Source organism: Onthophagus taurus, chromosome 1 (genome assembly GCF_036711975.1).
Source record: "Onthophagus taurus isolate NC chromosome 1, IU_Otau_3.0, whole genome shotgun sequence".
NCBI classification, from domain to species: domain Eukaryota; kingdom Metazoa; phylum Arthropoda; class Insecta; order Coleoptera; family Scarabaeidae; genus Onthophagus; species Onthophagus taurus.
Genome location: NC_091966.1, coordinates 19,368,893 through 19,388,004, shown reverse-complemented (window position 1 = coordinate 19,388,004; position 19,112 = coordinate 19,368,893). Strand labels below are relative to the sequence as shown.

The window sequence follows — 19,112 nt, the reverse complement described above, 5'->3', positions numbered from 1 at the left end:
CTTTCGAACTTTACACTTTCCTAATCATCAAAAATGGTTTTCTTAACCACCATGCATAAAACTTTAAAATTTACAGGCATTTGGCCGCCGGATAAAAAGGATAAACTTTATCGTTTAAAAATGAAAGCTAAATTCGCTTTAATGGTTTATTACGCTTTTGGTGTTGTTTTTAATTTAGTAGTTAGCATTCGGGGTAAGTTAAAAACAAAGAAAACTTTTTTTTTAATTCAGATCCTTAAAATAATAGATGAGAAAACTCCTCTTCGTGATGTTGCTGAAGATCTTTTAGTAACAGTTGGTTACTTAAACATCATTTTTATTTACATTGCTCTTTTTTATCAACAAGACGATTTAATATCTCTATTCAAACACTTGGAAGATTTTCGCCAATTCGGTTATCCAAAGGCAACAAAAGCCATTTCGAAGCTAATAAACATTTTTTCTTTGGGTCTGGTTTGGTATGGAATATTCGGGGCACTTTCGGTTTGTTATTATGCTGCCCACGACTACGAAAATTGCATTATTAGCACGGAAATCGTTCAAAGAGATGCTCAATGTGGATTCGCTTTACGATCCTATTTTCCGTACAATGTCAGAAGGGGATTCAATTATTATCTGCACCTTTTTATCGAAATGTATACAGTTTCGATGGCTTGTGCTGGGGCTATGCATTTAGTTATTTGTAGCGTTGCTGCTTTTGAATATCTAATTTTAAGAATAGAACATTTAAATGATATGTTGCGACAAGTTTTTCGAGATAATGACGTTGATGAACATATTGCTAGATTTAGAATTTGCGCCATGTATCATATTTATATTATAGAGTGAGATGATGGTGTTAATTGTAATAATTTATTTCTAATTAATTATTCAAATTTAAGCTTGGCTCAAAAAACCAACGATTGTTTTCAATTTGTGACAACACCAGTTTTAATTACATACAGTATTTGTATTGGAAGTAGTTTATTAGCATTTTTAGTGGTAAGTTTTGATTTTGTATTATATTTTAGACAATCATTGTAATAATCTCTAAAGGCACCGACGTTAATTTCCTTTATACACGGAATGGGTTGGGTCGTTGGACTTTTTTTGATGTGTTTTTCAGGACAAAGGATTCAAAATTACGTAAGTAGCTTTAACTTTTTAAGCTGTAGGTCTTCTTTACTATCTAAGGTATACTTTAAGATTATTGTGAGTAATATATTTTTGCGAAATCTTACAAGGATGATTTCGAGGTAAAAACCTAACAGGATTAAATAAATGTGTGCTTAGTTCTCGAGGTTTATTGAACAAAAACTAATATCATTTAAAAAATATGTGTTAAATATATTAAACAATTTTAAAGGTTTCATTTATAGTTTGTTATTATGTTTAATCTATGCCTTTCAATTGTTAACTAAGTTTTTTTAATAGATACATCATAAGATTCAATATACAGTATGTCCACGGAAAAGGTGTTGAATAGGAAAAACTTTTTTATTTTTAATTTTATCGAAAAAAGTTAATTTTGGTAAAAAATTTTGCTAGTTCTTAGAGTAAGATTGGGATAGAAACATTTAACATATTTCATACGCGGTGTTCAGAAAATTGAAAAAACTTCAAATGGTACAAGAGTAAAGTGCTTTTATTTCAGATGGTAAGAAAATAAGTTACTAGGAATAGTTGTTCAAAAGTAAAAGGTAGTCTCTAATACCAATTTTCGAAAAAATCGGCTTACTTTTATTTATACGTGCTCATTTTTGTACTAGTAGGCGTTGATAGTGACAAGCTTTATAGACACTTAGCTTTTATACTTTATGAGCTGTAGTATTGTCAGCTTAAAATACTTATTTTACAGCAAAAAAATTACTTGGTGCAATGTTATGGGAAACACTATAAATGTTATCGTCGATATGTATGTTTCTGAGACTACTTGCCGTGAAATAATTTTGAAGTTTTTAAGCACTGGGTCATTATTGCGAATACCTAGAAAAAAGAAGAGATACGATGAAAATAATGCAAGCACTTTGTTGGTATTACATTCAGTAGAGGAACACCCGAAATTATCATTAAGAAGAAGAGCTGAAAATGTCCAATTTGTTAAAAAGTCGCAAATTCAGAAGATATTAAAACACAACAAGATACATCCATACAAGCCAGTTTTTAATCATGTTTTGGAAGTCGACGATGAAGCACAACACATATGTGAAAGAGTTTTGCACTCTTTAAGAACGTTTTGGAGTCTAACCAGAGCAATTCCAGACTTTTGTTTATAGCATGGCATCATTTTAGTGCGATTTCTGATATTTTCTTGAAATTTAGACTCGTCCAGAATAGTTCCCGACATTTGGTAATCTTGATCTTCAAATATCAAGTACCACATCATTTTATGGGGAAGAGTTTTGTACTCTTCAAGAACGTTTTGAAGTCTAACCAGAGCAATTCCAGACTTTTGTTTACAGCATGGCATCAATTCAGTGCAATTTCTGATATTTTCTTGAAATTCAGGAAAGTTCCTGGCATTTGGTAATGATTTTACGTTTTTCCAGTATCATAGCAAAACTTCTTCATGCAATCTAGAATCCTCTCAGTATATTTACTGACTTTATCTTACCGTTCGATTAATTCGATTAACTTAATTTCTGAAATGTTTGTTATGTTTAGACTTTGACTAAACCAATTTCAAACTTTTTTTGGTGTTAGGTCCTTGTAGGTCCAGATTAGCTTTTTTAGTCTGAAGTCTAACTGGAATAATTCGACACTTTTGCTTGCAATAACGCATCCATCCACTACAATTTGATACAGTTTCTTGAATTATGGAAACTTGTTAGTGTGTTTAGATTTTTGTTTGTGAGTTGGCAGTATGGAAAGAGCATTTCATAAGAAAATAATGTTTTCTGATGAATCAAGTTTTTCGACCAATGGTATTGTGGCTTCGCAACATACACGATATTGAAGTGACTCTAATTCGAATTTCCAGACCACTGGATTGAGAGACATGGACCAGTTCAGTGGCCTCCTAGGAGTCCAGATTTAACATTAATGGATTTTTTCTTATTGGGCCGATTGAAACAAATTGTATATCGCGCACCTCAAATAAATGCTGATCAATTAAAGGATGCGATTAGAGATGCCGATATAGTGCCGAGATAATATCTTTACGTGAGGTTAGAATTACATGTTCGTTTAAAGGTATGTGCCCAACAGGGTGGTAGTGTGTTTGAGTATATAAACTTACAACTTGTGCATTGATTTGGAATTAGTTAATTGATATTAAAATAAATTTAATGATCACAAATAAATAAAAGTAGACCGATTTTTTCGAAAATTGGTATTAGAGACTACCTTTTACTTTTGAACAACTTTTCCTAGTAACTTATTTCCTTATCTTCTCAAATAAATGTATTTTACTCTTGTACCATTTAAAGTGTTTCAATTTTCTGAACACTGCGTATAAAATATGTTAAATGTTTTTATCCCAATCTTACTCTAAGAACTAGCCAAATTTTTTATCAAGATTAACTTTTTTCGATAAAATTAAAAATAAAAAGGTTTTTCCTATTCAACACCTTTTTCGTGGACATACTGTATAGTTGATTTTGAATAGCATTTTTCTAGATATTAAGTAGTCGTAGGCACCTTTAATTAGGGAAAACTGGACGATGTGGAAACGAGAGTTCAAGAATTTACTGGCGTCTCTAAAGATGCCAGCAATTTGATGTTGTGCGATTTCAATTTTTCAAGGTAAACTTATTCTGCTATTTTTGATATGAACGGTTTTTATAGTAACTAGACGAGAAAATACTAATTGCATCGCTTCGGTCGCAAATAATCTTAACTAAACATAACCTGCATTTTCTGTTTTGAGTTTTTAACTTCTTCAAAATAAAAATATATTTCACCGTAACGTATCATCTTATAACACTAGCTTCAAGAGAAAAAACATTCAATAAGGTATAGAAGTGGAAAATTGTAATCTTAAGGCAGTAAAAGACAGATATCAGTAACAAAGCACTAAACCTCCAAAAATACTGGATTAATTCAAGTCAAAGTTTGCTGCTAAAACGAGATGGTAGCATAGGAGGATATACGTGTTAGAGAACTAGATGAGAACTAATTAAAAAAATATATATCTAATGGAGGAAAAATAACAGAACGTATGAAAAGGTTCATCCTCTCCAAAGGCCCATAGATTATACAAAATAAACAAAAGGTCGAAAAACTGGTGGTAGCCTTAAGATAATGGATGACCAGAATAGAGCGCTTGTCGACAAAGAAAAGAAAAATGTTTGTAATGTAACATTGCTACAGTAAACGATTCTTGACGTCTTTGGGTATACACTCGATGTATATCTGCACAAAGCACCGATATAACAACGAATATCTATCTTAATCTTATTTAGATTATACATTATTCGATAATGTATTTCACATTGTACATATATAGGGATAATACATAACATAGGGGTAATATTGATATGGTAATGAGTATCTGGTTATATCATCACTACAGAAATGGATATATGGGAGAAATGGATATATATAGAAATGGATACAGCTGTTTACAACCCGTCTTCCACTTTTCTATGCTCGTCCAATAATCGTCTTATATTTCCCTTTCTTTAAGTTCCTTATCTATTCACTCTCTCGAACTTATCCCCGGTCTTCCTCTCCTTCCGTTGGGCGTCCTTTGCCATATTTGTCTTGATAGCTTCCATGTTGACATTCTTTGTATATGTTCGTACCATCTTAGCTGGTTTACTCTTATGCCGTAGATACAGTCTGGTGTTCTATGGCTGGTTATTTGTGCTGCCAAATATTTGTATTAGCTGGAACATTTTATGCGCTTCACATCATTTAGGTCAAAAGGTTTTTCGTATTTTAACTTCAATTAATTCACCGTATTTGTTTATGAGCTTCCTGGTCATATGTTTCATATCTTGCTGGTCTTAAGCGATTACTATTTTTACTATTTTGGTTGTTGACGAAACAAAATGTGCAGATGATTCCGCTTTCCGTTTTAGTGCTTGCTGTAGATATATTTTGAGTAAAGTTTGTGGATCGGAAGTATCCTTGCTTTGAATATTTTAGTGATGTGGAAGCCATTCGACACATTCCTCTGCTTCTATATCTCTAAGTAGGTCTATTTTGTTGGCCAGAATCTTGTCATATACTTTATATTTATAGTGTACCGGTGTTGCCTGCCTCCCTTATTAAGTGTGATGGATATAAAGGCTGTATTCTACTCTAACAGGATTGAATTAACGTTACGGTAGTTTTGGACTAGTGTCTCATATTGTTGGTACAATTTTGCTCTTCCACATTTTATAAGCTCTGTTGGGATATTTCCGAGCACCAGTGCTTCTACATTTTTTAAGGATTTACACGCTTTCTCTAGGTCTTTTATGGTTAATCTAATTGAGGGTGCCGTTGTAGCTATACTATCTTTTTTCTTTCTTGTTTCTTCAAGAAGTTGGGTTTTGTTCTGTTGGTAACTGCTTAAAGTAGTCGTCCTATTTTCTGAGCGTGATTATGATGATATTAGGTTTCTTGTATTACTTTGTCATAGGGATATTAGAATTCCCCAGTTTTCATTACTTTTTGTCCACCTGTATATGTATGTATTGTAGTTTATGCTCGTTTAATTTTGATGCCAAATATATTTTTCTCTTTTGTTTCTTATTGCATCCTCTATTTTTCGTTCCATCAATATGGTACCCTAACTTGATGGTTTTCTGTGTATACCAGAGCTTTTTTGGCTGTAGAGTTTATAAAGTAGTCCAGCGTTTCCTCCCTGTGTGGGTCTACAATTTTATCATATTGGTATTTACCGGTGCTCTCATTCATATTATCTCTTCCTATCTCACTATTTAGTTGTTCATAGAATTGGTCTTTTTTAGAAACCATTGTATCGTCGTTTACAGAGTATACTCCTAGCATTGTGACTTTTTGCCCATATAGTGTTAGGTTCATCTCGGTCATTCGCTCATTTATTGCTTCCCATGTTGTTATTGTATATCTCACGTATTAGGAAGGATACACATTGCTGCGCTCTATATATCTCTATATAAAGCATTGATATCTATATAATGCATTAATCCATATCATGGTGTTTCTGTAGACAACCTTGGCACATCAATGTATCTCTACCATCTCTGGATATACCATTAAGTATCTAACTACATACAACATAAAATGTTTTTTAATTGTGGAAATTGTTGTCGAACTAGTGTGACTACTGTGTATATTAGGGTCAGTAAAATCGTTCATTAAATTATTATTTTTATCATTGTATAAAGATATACAGGCTGTTCAGAAATTGGCGGATAATCTACACGTAGCAACTTCTACGACCGACTCTGAATCGAAAATCTTAATGTTAAAATGTTGTTCTACGATGTTGCCAAATGTGTTTTTCATGAAGATATAATAATGAATAAATGTTAAAAACGAACTTTAAAACTAAAGAAAATAACTTTAACAAAAAAATAGTTATCAAAATTCTTTTTATTCTAAATTACAACTTATCTATCAACAGATATTGAATATTAATGATTATTTATGGACTAATTATCCGAACTTTGAGAACCTCATGAAGACATATGAAGCATGGTACAACATTTTACAATTAATAATAATAATAATCGCTTTATTGGTTTTATGATTTATACAATTTACTATAATATATACAGGGTGTATCTGAATGACATGCCCAAATTTCAGGGGGTGAGTCTTTAGGAAATTTTAAGGGTACTTTGATATATAAACTATGGGCGACTTGGGCTCCCCTAAGGAGCTACACCCCTCCAAAAATGGCGGAAAATTTTATTTTAATTTTTTTTTCTCAAAAACCATAAACGCTAGGACAACGAAATTTGGGGAATATGTTTAACTGGTAGTAGGGCACGTTTTCAAACTATTTGTACTTTCAACCTATCCTTCTAAACTACTAAACGTAACCACCCCCTTTACATTTTTGCTAAAATTTTTTTATGCAGAGGGTAAATACATTAAAAAAAAATTACATATGTAGATGAAAGTATCCTAAAACTTTTTTGTCTCTCTAAAATTTTTCCAAAAACGACTAATTTTAACACTGCCCGTTCATCAACGGGGTTGTCGATCAAAAGTTGGAATGAATTTTTAATGAAAAAATCTTAGTAGGCTTTGCAACCTTTGTTAGAAATATTTTTGACGTTTAAATGTCAGTGGTTTTCTTACTATTATTATTGTTTTTCAAATTAATTTATGAATAAAGTTCTACCGCATTTACGCTCGTTCACTCGACGTTTAAAAATTTTAAATAAAACAATAATAATAGTAAGAAAACCACTGACATTTAAACGTCAAAAATATTTCTGACAAAGATTGCTAAGCCTGCTAAGATTTTTTCTTTAAAAATTCATTCCAACTTTCGATTAACAACGCTACAGCTTAACAGTTAGTGTTTGCTTAATTAATTTTTTTCTCAGAAACGATTAACTTTTCGAAGAACATTAGAGAGGCAAAAAAGTTTTAGAATATTTTCGTCTATCTAAATAAAATATTTCCAATGTATTTATCATCGTCATAAAAAAGATCTAGACAAAAATTGAACGGGGGTGGTTATGTTTAGTAACTTAGAAGGGAAGATTGAAAGTACAAATAGGCTCGAAACATGCCCTATTCTAAGCTAAACATATTTCCCAAATTTCCTTTTCTTGGTGTTAATGGTTTGCGGAAAAATAAAATAAACCAAAATTTTTCGCCATTTTTGAAGGGGCGTAGCTCCGCAGGGGAGTCGAAATCGCTGATAGTTTATATGAGAAAGTACCCTTAAAATTGCCTAAAGAATCACCCCCTGAAGTTTGGGCACGTCATTCAGATACACCCTATATATTGCTAAACTTAATTAATCCTTGACCAATTGGAACCGCCATCAGGTTACTATTATATGCTCCCTGTTCTTCCTGGTGGTCCGGTAAAAATTATGAGCTAATCGAACAAAAAGCAAGAAAAAAAAAACAACAGAAACAAAATTCACTAAGCAGAAAATAAAAAAAAATAAAAAGAGGAAAGAACGACAAACCACTTATATTAGTACTTTTAATCAAATAAAACTAAAATATCAATAAAAAGTAACAAAAACCCTGCACACACGTCCTTATCACACAGCGCTCTCTCTTTTGTGATAGCCTTCTCATCTCTGTCCCGAGTCTTGTTGTTTGTAAAGCACATCACGCAACTTACGTTTGAAGGAGCAACATGATAACGCTTTAACTTCGGACGGACATTCATTGTACAATTTTGAAACATTGTAGGAAAAGCATCGTTTGAATATTGCACATCTGTGCACCGGGATTGTGATAGTATTCTTATGTCTGATATTTATGTTATGAACATCCGTCCGAAATCGTATTTTTTTGTAAAGAATGTCGCTACGTGTAGATTATCCGCCAATTTCTGAACACCCAGTATAGTATTCTTCGTATAAATCAAGCTCTTTAGATTTTTTAATGTTTTTTAGTAGTTTTACATTTTTTAAAGTTACATTATGGTTAGTATTTTTTATATAGTTAAAAACGCCTGAAGAAGGTTTAGCTATATGTTAGTACGAAGACTTTCACGGCCAATGTTAATTAAACTAAGACTAGAGCTAACACTAGCACTATCACTAGAACTAACACTAAGTCATGATTTCGAACTTGTTGCTGAAGAAGGTTGCAACATGGCATCCGAAACTTCAAACATTTTTTTCAAAATATGCACGGCTTAACCCAAAAGTTTCTAGTTCTAGGTCTAGTGTTAGTTCTAGTGATAGTGCTAGTGTTAGTTCTAGTCTTAATTTAATAGACTAGTTTGACCTATGTATATCATGTTACAGTCTGGGCATTGGATCTCATACACACCACTCAATTCCTCTTTTTAGATAATATTTTTGGTATTGATGATGTGATTATATATTTTATTGTTGAAGACAAAAAAAAAGAGTGATGTTGTATTTATAACGGTTTTTAGTAAGAGAGTTGATTATTGAATGTTTAAAACGCAGAGCAATATATATAACTTTAGATTTAAAATGAAGATATCTTATATTAGCCCGGTATGGAGTAATGCTTCCGCAACAAATATTCAGAAAATACAATCTCAACAAAACAAAAATTCTACGGACGGCAGTAGATGCGTCATGGTTTATTCGCAGTGAACAACTTGACGCTGAACTAAACATAATGACTACTGAATGTTTTATAAGAGGTGTAAAAATTTTACTAAAACATCAATAAGTGTTCCAGTGCTACTAATTTTAATTTGGATTTCAAAAATTTGCATCAGCGACTTAAAAGGAAAGTGCTTCAAGATTTATTATAAATTAAGCTGAAATTAGATTCCCTCGGAAAATTACTTTGTTTCTTAGTGAATTTCGCCGTTATGTTAATGTAAATATGAATTCAACCATGATGTAACATGAAAGAGGTTAAAAAATACAAGATAATTCTTGGCTTAAACGATGTATATTTTTTATTTATTTCGGTGCGACATGTGTTTCGCCAGTATGATAGCATCAACAGTCACGACGTTAGTAGTTCAAGATGTAACAAAAAGCAGTAATAATTTTTCGAGCGGCATGACAGGAGAAGAACTTAATGTTAGAACTTTAACACCAAAGGTCGCCATAGTGAGATGGTGTGACTCAATTCAAAGTTTAATTTTTATAGTTTTAATTCCATTTTCAAAATTCAAAATTTAATTGTAACGTTTTGGCATATATTTTCACTTAAATTTCATTTTAACTTAAAAACTTTTTTGGCTTAATTAATTAGAAAAAATTTATTTGTAAAACAACGTGGAATTGAAGAGCACGTGTATAGCGCGAAGCTTATACAACGAGTACTTACAGTTTTTTCAAAATTAACATCCGGATATTTTCAGAGTTCTGACATTAGTTCTTCTCCTGTCATGCCGCTCGAAAAATTATTACTCGCTTTTTATTACATCTTGAACCACTGACGTCGTCCTGTTGATTCCATACTGGCGAAACACGTGTCGCACCGAAATAAATAAAAAATATACATCGTTTAAGCCAATAATTATCTTGTGTTTTTTAACCTTTTTCGTATTACATTTCAACGATGAATATGGAAAAGACTTTAGCAATGATGCAACATGTTTTAATGTATGTAGCTGGTTTTAATCAATAATAAAAAAAATGAGGATAGACAAGCCTGTTAATTTGAGAGTTGTGGACTTTGAAGTAAATATTTTGCATTTCAGATAGAGAGTAGTTGTTATTGAAACTAATTTTTATTATATTTCTGACTTGTGATTCTTCGGATTCTTATCATTGAGTCATATACCGACTACATGATATTTTTTGAACTAAAATTCCTGAAAGTCTTTTACGTCATTTACTTTGAATAATTCGATTTCGATACTTCATTAGAATTGAAGAATTGTAAAGATTGATTTATAATTTTAGAAATTGTTTAAATGTAGTGTTTTTAATGTTTGAATAGAATTTCCTAATATTCACAGTTTTAAAACATACTCCCCGAACGTAACCTACCCCAAATTGGAACAATAAAATGATTCTTCTCAGACGGATCTTTTTTAAATTGAGTCGTATTACACGATAGACTATATCTGAGTATAATATTGATATTGCTAAGGAGCTACTTCAGCACCTTTTTCTGTTGAGTAGACTTTAAATCTTATCTTAACGACGATAACAACAAACCTCCCAGCAACAAACTTTTACCCGTAATTTCCTATCTACTTTGTTAGCTGATATCTTCCTTATTATTAGAGATAACGAAAAACTAAATGCACCACTTGAAAGCTTGAATCTTTTTCTATCTAAAACCGGGTTTAGGTCTGCCGATAAAATCCGTCTGATATTAAGATCAATAAAAAATGAAGAACACCGCTCTGTACTTAAAATAGCTCAAAGTTACCAAACTTCTGCAATTGTTATAAAACCGAATTTTAAAAAACTGTTATCACAGTCAGAAAGAGCGCTCCTGCACTATCTTAATCATTTTAATCTATCTTAAATACTCTTCCTCTAAACAACTTTCTTATTTGATGGGGGAAAACTATAGAAGTATATCTATCTTATCGAAAATTTCCTGCTCTTTCTAGTGGTGTATAACATGCGGCGACCACGCGCTTGCACAAGTACATTTTTGGCCAAAAACTGCTAAATACATACGTTTTAGCCATTCTTAAATCTTGTTCTTGTCGATAACTTTCTTATATGACCAGGAGAAAACTCTAGAAGCATATCTATCTTATCAAAAATTTTCTGCTCTTTCTAATGGTGTCTTTTAATAACAATTATACGCTTTAATTTAACAACAATTATTTATAAAAATACAAAAAGGATTTACAAAATTTTAATAAAAATAGCTTACATAATCTTTGAAAATTTTTTTTTAAGTTATACAGGCTGGTCAGGAATGTGCGTAAAATTTCCGTATTTCGAAAAGTTAATTTTTTCAAATGGCAACCCCAGTTTTTTTCCTCACCAGCGTAATACGCTGAAAAATCAGGAAACTTTGTGATTACATCCCATACTAGTAGAGTTACTAGTAGATATACTAGTAAATTTTTTCCGCCATTTTTAAACGAGTTATGACGTCTTGCTTTGCTAGGTTATTTAGTACATTTATAAAACATTAGTTTCCTTCTTAGGTGCTAAGGTCAAAATGCTTCTTGCAAAGATTATTTTTAGTTTTTAATAACAAATGGGCTGGATTATTTATTTTGCTTCTTCTCGAGACCGAACAAAATGTCATCAAAAATAGGCATCTCTCGAAGCATTTCTCGAAGTCTGGCCTACCGAATGTTTCAACGGAGATTCAACAAAACAAGGTTTTGGCTGGGCAAGAAAACCCTCATGTTATTGTACGTATTGGGTCTAATTTGGACATTAGTAAATCAACGGTTCACAAAATTATAAAACCCGCAAAATATCATTCCTATAAAGTAAGCCTCATTCATGAGCAATGAATCGTAGTTTTCGCAACAACAATTTTGCAACCATGACGTAGACTTTGTCAAAAACATAATTTTTTCCGACGAGGAAACATTTACATTAAGTGAACAAGTCAACAGACAAAATTGTAGGTATTGGGTTACCCAAATCCAAATTAACCAAGAAACTCGCACACAGAAATCCGCAAAAGATGTTTAAACTCTTTAAAAACTATGTCATTCCTTCCATCCTGCTAATGTTGACCCAACTCAATTCCAACGGCAGTTATCCAACAAGATGGCTCGCCACCACACTTCAAGAAGCTACTAAATCAATTTTTGACACACAGGGAATTGTTGAAAATAATTGGTTACCATAGTTACTCATGGCTACTGCTATTTTTATCATTTATATACATTTGAAGTAATTAAGTTTTAAAGTAATATTTCTCGAAAATTGAATGTACAGGGTGGGCAAATTTGGGTGTTATTATAGGCTATCTCAGAAACTATAAGAGATACGACAAAAGTAGGTGCCATGTCCCGATCTCTTTTTTCGAGACTAACCCAATCCCGCAAACACCAAACCTCTATCTTCTTTTGTTTTTAAGTTATAGCCAAAAAGTCAAATTTTCGTGATTTTAAAAAATGCTCATATTTCGTTTATTTTTGAAATTAGAGGAATGGGGTTGATACATTCTTAAGACACTTTTTTAAGTAGAATATACTGCCGTTGAAAATTTTTAAAAATATTTGATCATTTTAGAGATACAACACTAAGTTGTATTTTTTTAAATACAAACTATAGTAGATTATGGTGTTACTGAAAAGAGCATATTTTTAGCTTTCCAATGATGTATTGCACGCATGGTGTATTTGGGGAAAATAAGCGTTATTTTTGAATTCTAAAATAATAAAGATTAATATACAAAATTTTAATTGTAGTAGGCGAGGAAAACGTTAAATGCCACTTAGTTACTATAGTAACGTGAGTTTGCTGATTATTTCATTCATGAATTTTTCGACACGAGTTTCCCGCTTAAAAATTCTTCATTATCTTTAAATACATAAAGCGATAAAATTAAAAAATGACTCTTTGAAAATGATAGATAAGGCTCCATATCCCATATAAACATCGTTTTAATGGAAAGTCCGCTGCCCAGTTTATGATCCCTAATCTTCCTCTATCTCACCCAATTTCAAAAGAAAAGGTTGCTAATATGAAAAAACTTCTAAATCTCATGGTTGGGGAAAACTGGGAAGATACTACCGAAGATTTCATTCATTGATACCTAACTGTTCTAACCTTACAACCAGTAAGTTTAGTAGAAGAAGATGACACAGTCTGTGATTGTTTAGTTCCTGAAGTTATTGTTCATATTTAATTATTCATTAATTAATACGTTTCTTGCATTTTTAATAAATAAACTTTTTCTACAAATAATATTTTATTGGTGAACAAAGTCAGGGATAAGACACTGAAAAATTTACAAGACCAACTTTCTGTCATATTCGTGTAAAACCATATAACAATTAGGTAGTAATTACGGTCCGAACCCGCCTACTATAATCAAAATTTTAAACATTACCGCTTACTATTTTGGAATTGAAAATTAACGCTTATTTTCCGCAAATACACCATACATGCGATACATCATTGGAAAGCTAAAAATATGCTCTTTTCATTAACATCATAATTAAGTATAATTTGTATTTAAAAAAATACAACTTTGTGTTGTATCTCAAAAATCATTAAATATTTTTAAAATTTTTCAACGTCAGTATATTCTACTTAAAAAAGTGCCATAAGAACGTATCAACCCTATTTCTCTAATTTTAAAAATAAACGAAATATGAGCATTTTTTGAAATCACAAAAATTTGACTTTTTGGCTATAACTTAAAAACAAAAGAAGATGGAGGTTTGGTGTTTGCGGGATTGGCTTAGTCTCGAAAAAAGAGACCGGGACATGGCACCTACTTTTTTCGTATCTCTTATAGTTTCTGAGATAGCCTATAATAACACCCAAATTTGCCCACCCTGTACATGATTCAGAAAAAAAAATTCTATCATATTCCATAATAAAAATGGGGGATTGCCATTTGAAAAAAATATCGATAACGTCATAACTCGTTAAATCGTTTAACGGACAAATTATTTTTTAACCCTTTAACTGGTCAATTAATTTTCGTTTTTAGAATCGATTTAGTTGTGGTAATGCAGCTATTTGACCTTATTGACAAGTGGTCTCTATAAAAGCCACTAACCGTTAAAGGGTTAAAAATAGCGGAAAAAATTTGAAATCTACGTCAAAAATTGCACAAAATTTAAATCTTTAAACCCATTTTAGGGATTTTTCCATAAACCGTTCATAATGATTTTGACTTAACGTTAGTAGTTTTTGGCGCAAAACGTGTTTGTGCAAACGCGCTATCGCCATGTGTTGTACGCAAGTAGAAAGCGCAGAAAATTTTCGATAAAATGGATATATGAATTTTCTCCTGCTCACATCAGAAAGTTATCACTGAACAAGGTTCAAAAATTGCTAAAACGTATGAATTTAGCAGTTTTTGGTCAAAAACGTAGTTGTGCAAGCGCGTGACCGCCGCGTGTTATACACCACTAGAAAGAGCAGGAAATTTTCGAAAAGATAGAGATAGTCCTAGAGTTTTCTCTTGGTTATATAAGAAAGTTATCGACCCGAACATGGTTTAAAAATGGCTAAAACATATAAATTTAGCAGTTTTTGGTAAAAAAACGTACTTGTGCAAGCACGTGATCGCCGCGTGTTATACACCGCTAGAAAGAGTAGGAAATTTTCGATAAGATAGATGTAGTTCTAGAGTTTTCTCCTGGTCATATAAGAAAGTTATCGACCCGAACAAGGTTTAAAAATGGCTAAAACGTATGAATTTAGAAGTTTTTGGAAAAAACGTATTTGTGCCACGTGTTATACACCATTAGAAAGAGCAGAAAATTTTCGATAAGATACATATACTTCTGTAGTTTTCCCCCTATCAAATAAGAAAGTAGTTTAGAGGAAGAGTATTTAAGCGTTTCTGCGTGTAGGGATGGATATTAAGGGTGATTTAAGCATGACGCCGGTAGATATAGACCGACGAAATCCCGGATTAAGATAGTTGAAGGTGCGCTCTTTCTGAGACTGTGATAACAGTTTTTTAAAATTCGGTTTTATAACAATTGCACAAGGCCTTGAAGTTTGGTAATTTTGAGCTATTTTAAGTACAGAGCGGTGTTCTTCATTTTTTATTGATTTTAATATCAACTTATCGGCAGACGAAAACCCGGTTTTAGATAGAAAAAAAATCAAGCTTTCAAGTTGTGCATTTAGTTTTTCGTTATCTCTAATAATAAGGAAGATATCAGCTAAGAAAGTAGATAGGAAAAGTTTGTTGCTGGGATGTTTGTTGCTATCGTCGCACGGGTTCTTAATGAACGAAAGTACTTATGTAATACTACTTCATATGCATATGTTCTCTTAATAAAAAAAACGAAATTTATTTGCAAAAAATTTATTTTCATTAACACGAAGGACCATATAAGATTTTTCTCATTCATTATTCGTATTGACGCACTTGGTATAAAAACAAGTATTTTTTTGTAAATTTCCGTGCAAAAACCAGATATAATCGATACTTTCACAACAAGGTACGTTGTACCCCCCCTTCTCAGTTTAATAAGGAAACCATTCTGCAATAAAAGGTTTTGAGTATTCGGTATTTGCGTAATTTTACTGAGTGTGTATTAAATGAGTATGTTTTATTTTGTTTATAAGTAAGTAGATAAATGTTATTCTTTTTATTTCTTTTATCAACAATACTGTGAGTTGATATGAAGTTATAATTATAAAAGTAAAAATATTATTCGATTTGTTATGCGTAACGAATTTAATTCTTCACTTTTGTGTCTTATTATAATACATTTCTTAATTTTTAGAGTACTTCCATTGCTGAAGTAGCTTATGGTATTGAATGGGGAAATAGTAGTACAAGAGTACAAAAAGATCTTATGTTTATGTTGCTCAGAGCGAACAAGCCGATACAATTCGTTTGTGGACCATTGGGGGATTGCAACTTTGAGACGTTTTATAGAGTAAAAAAAATTTAGATTTTTTTCATTTAATAACCCTTTTTTTATTTTTTAGATAATGTCAACTGCTTATAAATTTACTAGTTTGAAAACAGGTCTTGGGAATTAAAACTTTATACAAAGTTAATTTAATACAAATTAATAGTTTTTCATAATCAAAAATAACAGAAAATAAAAATGTTAGTTTTAGTTTTATTAATCACAACGCTTCACATTTTATTTTTCACTTGGTACTTTATTGAAAAAGCTAAATATAGGAATCTTGAGAAAAAATTACCTGGACCTCCCGTAAAATTATTAACTGGTAATATTGGAGAATTTGGAAACAACATTTATGGTAATATTATTTAAAAATTAGATTTTTAATAAATATTATTATTATTAATTTTGTTTTAGATTTATTTCAAAATTCTCAAAGAATTCTAAAAACATATGGTAAAATTGTAAGAGTGTGGCAGGGTCCATTTCGAATGAACGTTTTTATAACAGATCCAACCCTTACTGAATTTTTCCTTTCCTCCACTACACATATCAAAAAATCAAGTGGATATGATATATTTAAATCTTGGCTTGGTGATGGATTAATTAATAGTACCGGCGAAATATGGATGAAGTACCGAAAAATATTAACACCAGCTTTTCACTTCAGTGTGTTAGATCAATTCCCAAGTGGTTTTCACAACAATTCACAAATCTTAGTTGAAACATTAAAGAAGAAATCAGGAGAAACGTTTAATATATATCCATACATCAAACTTTACGCAATAGATGCTTTATGCGGTAAAAATATTGATTTTATATCAATGCTGCAATTAAAATTTTATTTTTTTTAAATGAAAATAGAAACTTCAATGGCAGTTAATTTTCATTCTCAAGAAGCCGGAAAAAGTTTATACGTGTCGTGTTTAGAATCAGCTTTACGTATTTTTATGCGTAGATTTTTTTCTGTATTAACCAGATACGATTCTTTGTTTGCATTAACACCCGAAAGCAAAATATATAATAAACTAATAAAAAATATGCAAGAGGTTACTTTGAGTGTTATCCGGAAACGAAAGAAAGAACTTGGAACTAATATAATCGAAGACGATAAAGATAATGACTTTGGTATTAGAAAAAAGAGGGTGTTTTTGGATAGTCTTGTAGAACATGGTGGTCTTACTGAACAAGAAATCGAGTGGCAGGTCAACACATTCTTATTCGCTGTATGTATGAAATTATTAATTCTTGATTTTTTTTAACTTATTAATATTAGGGACAAGATACTGTAGGAAGTTGTATATCATTTTCACTATACGAACTTGCAAAACATCCAGATGTTTGTGAAATTATTCGTAAAGAGATTATTGAGGTTGTTGGTGAAGATAGAAAAGCCATTATTACATCGTCGGATTTAAAAAAGTTACAATACTTGGATCGAGTTTTAAAAGAATGTATTCGTTTGTACCCACCGGTACCTCTTTTCGAAAGAGAACTTGTTGAAGACGTTGAAATAGGTCGAGTTTCCACTGTTGTTTTATTTGACCTCCCTTAACATCGACAATTCTTTTAGGCGGTCTAGAATTTCCAAAGGGAACGACGGTTTCCTTTCACCCTTATTCGCATCATCGCAACCCTGATTTATTTCCAGATCCTGAAGTATTTGATCCGGATCGTTTCTTACCGGAAATCTCATCGACTAGACATCCTTTTGCTTACATACCGTTTAGTGCTGGACCAAGAAATTGCATTGGTAAACAACATAATTAAATGTAGAATTGAAAATTTTAATTGACTTTTTTAGGGCAAAGATACGCACTTATGAATGTAAAAATAGCGGTGGCTAATATAATAAGAAATTTTGATTTAAGTCCTTCAGAAGATCCGCACACACCGATTTTAGGTAATTCGGCGATTTTAAGGTCAAAGAATGGTTTACCTATTAAATTCATTTATAAAAAGTAAATATCGATTTAATCATTTGTTATATTAAAAGTATATTAAAACAAATAAATATTTCACAGTGAAATAAAAAAGTTTTATTTGCAAACATTTGTTGATATGAACAATAAAATGTGTTTGAATAATTTTATTCGGGCGCTGTAAAATATAACGGGTTTTTGCAAAACAATTATTTCAAAATGTAATTTTAGTTTTGAGTCAGTTTCCAACTATACCTTTTACAGTATGATTTCACACTTATGAAATATGATTTCACACTAGCGAAAACAGATTTCATACAAATGAAATTTGATTTCACACTAACGAAAACAGAATTCACACAAATGAAATTTGATTTCACACTAGCGAAAACAGATTTCATACAAATGAAATTTGATTTCACACTAACGAAAACAGAATTCACACAAATAAAATTTGATTTCACACTAGCGAAAACAGATTTCATACAAATGAAATTTGATTTCAAACCAATGAAAACAGATTTCACAATTAATAATTAATAATTAGATATTGGTTTCATTAATATTTAAATAAATATTTGGCAAATATCATTTTTAATTTTGAATGAAAATTATTTGACATTTTGTGACAATCATAAAAATATATCATAAGTTTTGATTTTACATTTGCAATGTCTCGTGTTAAATATAATAAAATATCAATTAGTGATAGAGAAAGAATTATAAAAGCACACGAAGAAGGCAAAGATTGGCGAGCTACAGCTACAGCTTTAGGAGTGAACGTTCGTACTGCTTATGAATGGTTGAAAAAAGATCAATCACTTCCAAAAAAGAAAGGTGGTAATGCTTCTTCCAAAAAGACCGCCGCAATTTCCGATGCATTGGTTAGATGGATTGAGGAAGATTCTACAATAACATTGAAAGGCTTATGTGATCATGTTAGCAATGAATTTCAAGTTAACGTTTGCCAAAACACAATGAAAAACTGGTTGGACGGGCAATTATTTTCACTTAAGGCACTAAGACCACAAATAGTAAATATGAATAATGAGGAAAACAAAGTCAAGCGTAAAGAGTATGTAAACCAAATATTACAAAGTCGAGCAAATGGTAGAACTCTTATTTGGATCGATGAAACAAATTTTAATTTATATTGTCGGCGAAAAGAAG

General features: G+C 31.4%; 3 protein-coding genes across 6 annotated transcripts in view; 2 read left to right on the top strand and 1 right to left on the bottom strand.

The window, feature by feature from the left end:
* Positions 1–19,112, bottom strand: part of LOC111414277 (uncharacterized) — a 347,116-nt gene that overhangs the window by 86,779 nt on the left and 241,225 nt on the right. The window lies entirely within an intron of this gene.
* Positions 19–16,187, top strand: LOC139430817 (putative odorant receptor 92a). Of its 2 annotated transcripts, XM_071198149.1 has the most exons (6): positions 19–193; positions 248–824; positions 882–981; positions 1,036–1,125; positions 15,889–16,044; positions 16,097–16,187. In XM_071198149.1, the coding sequence occupies exons 1-6, from the start codon at positions 34–36 to the stop codon at positions 16,148–16,150; spliced, it is 1,137 nt and encodes a 378-aa protein (XP_071054250.1). In that variant the 5' UTR covers positions 19–33; the 3' UTR covers positions 16,151–16,187. The 2 variants fall into 2 exon arrangements, with proteins under 2 accessions (XP_071054250.1, XP_071054246.1); XM_071198145.1 differs by having other exon boundaries at positions 19–824.
* Positions 16,104–18,167, top strand: LOC111414278 (cytochrome P450 4C1-like). The gene is made up of 6 exons (XM_023045583.2): positions 16,104–16,378; positions 16,438–16,821; positions 16,885–17,246; positions 17,297–17,537; positions 17,594–17,773; positions 17,825–18,167. Exons 1-6 carry the CDS (start codon positions 16,219–16,221, stop codon positions 17,983–17,985), a joined length of 1,488 nt encoding a protein of 495 aa, XP_022901351.1. The 5' UTR covers positions 16,104–16,218; the 3' UTR covers positions 17,986–18,167.

Bases quoted from the DNA above. Each gene is read 5' to 3' on its own strand.
- LOC139430817 (XM_071198145.1), top strand. From the start codon at position 34: ATGGTTTTCTTAACCACCATGCATAAAACTTTAAAATTTACAGGCATT. The intron at 825-881 runs GTGAGATGATGG...TTCAAATTTAAG, and splicing joins TATCATATTTATATTATAGA to CTTGGCTCAAAAAACCAACG. The intron at 16,045-16,096 runs GTAAAAAAAATT...TTTATTTTTTAG, and splicing joins ACTTTGAGACGTTTTATAGA to ATAATGTCAACTGCTTATAA.
- LOC111414278 (XM_023045583.2), top strand. From the start codon at position 16,219: ATGTTAGTTTTAGTTTTATTAATCACAACGCTTCACATTTTATTTTTC. The intron at 16,379-16,437 runs GTAATATTATTT...ATTTTGTTTTAG, and splicing joins ATTTGGAAACAACATTTATG to ATTTATTTCAAAATTCTCAA. The intron at 17,538-17,593 runs GTCGAGTTTCCA...CAATTCTTTTAG, and splicing joins TGTTGAAGACGTTGAAATAG to GCGGTCTAGAATTTCCAAAG.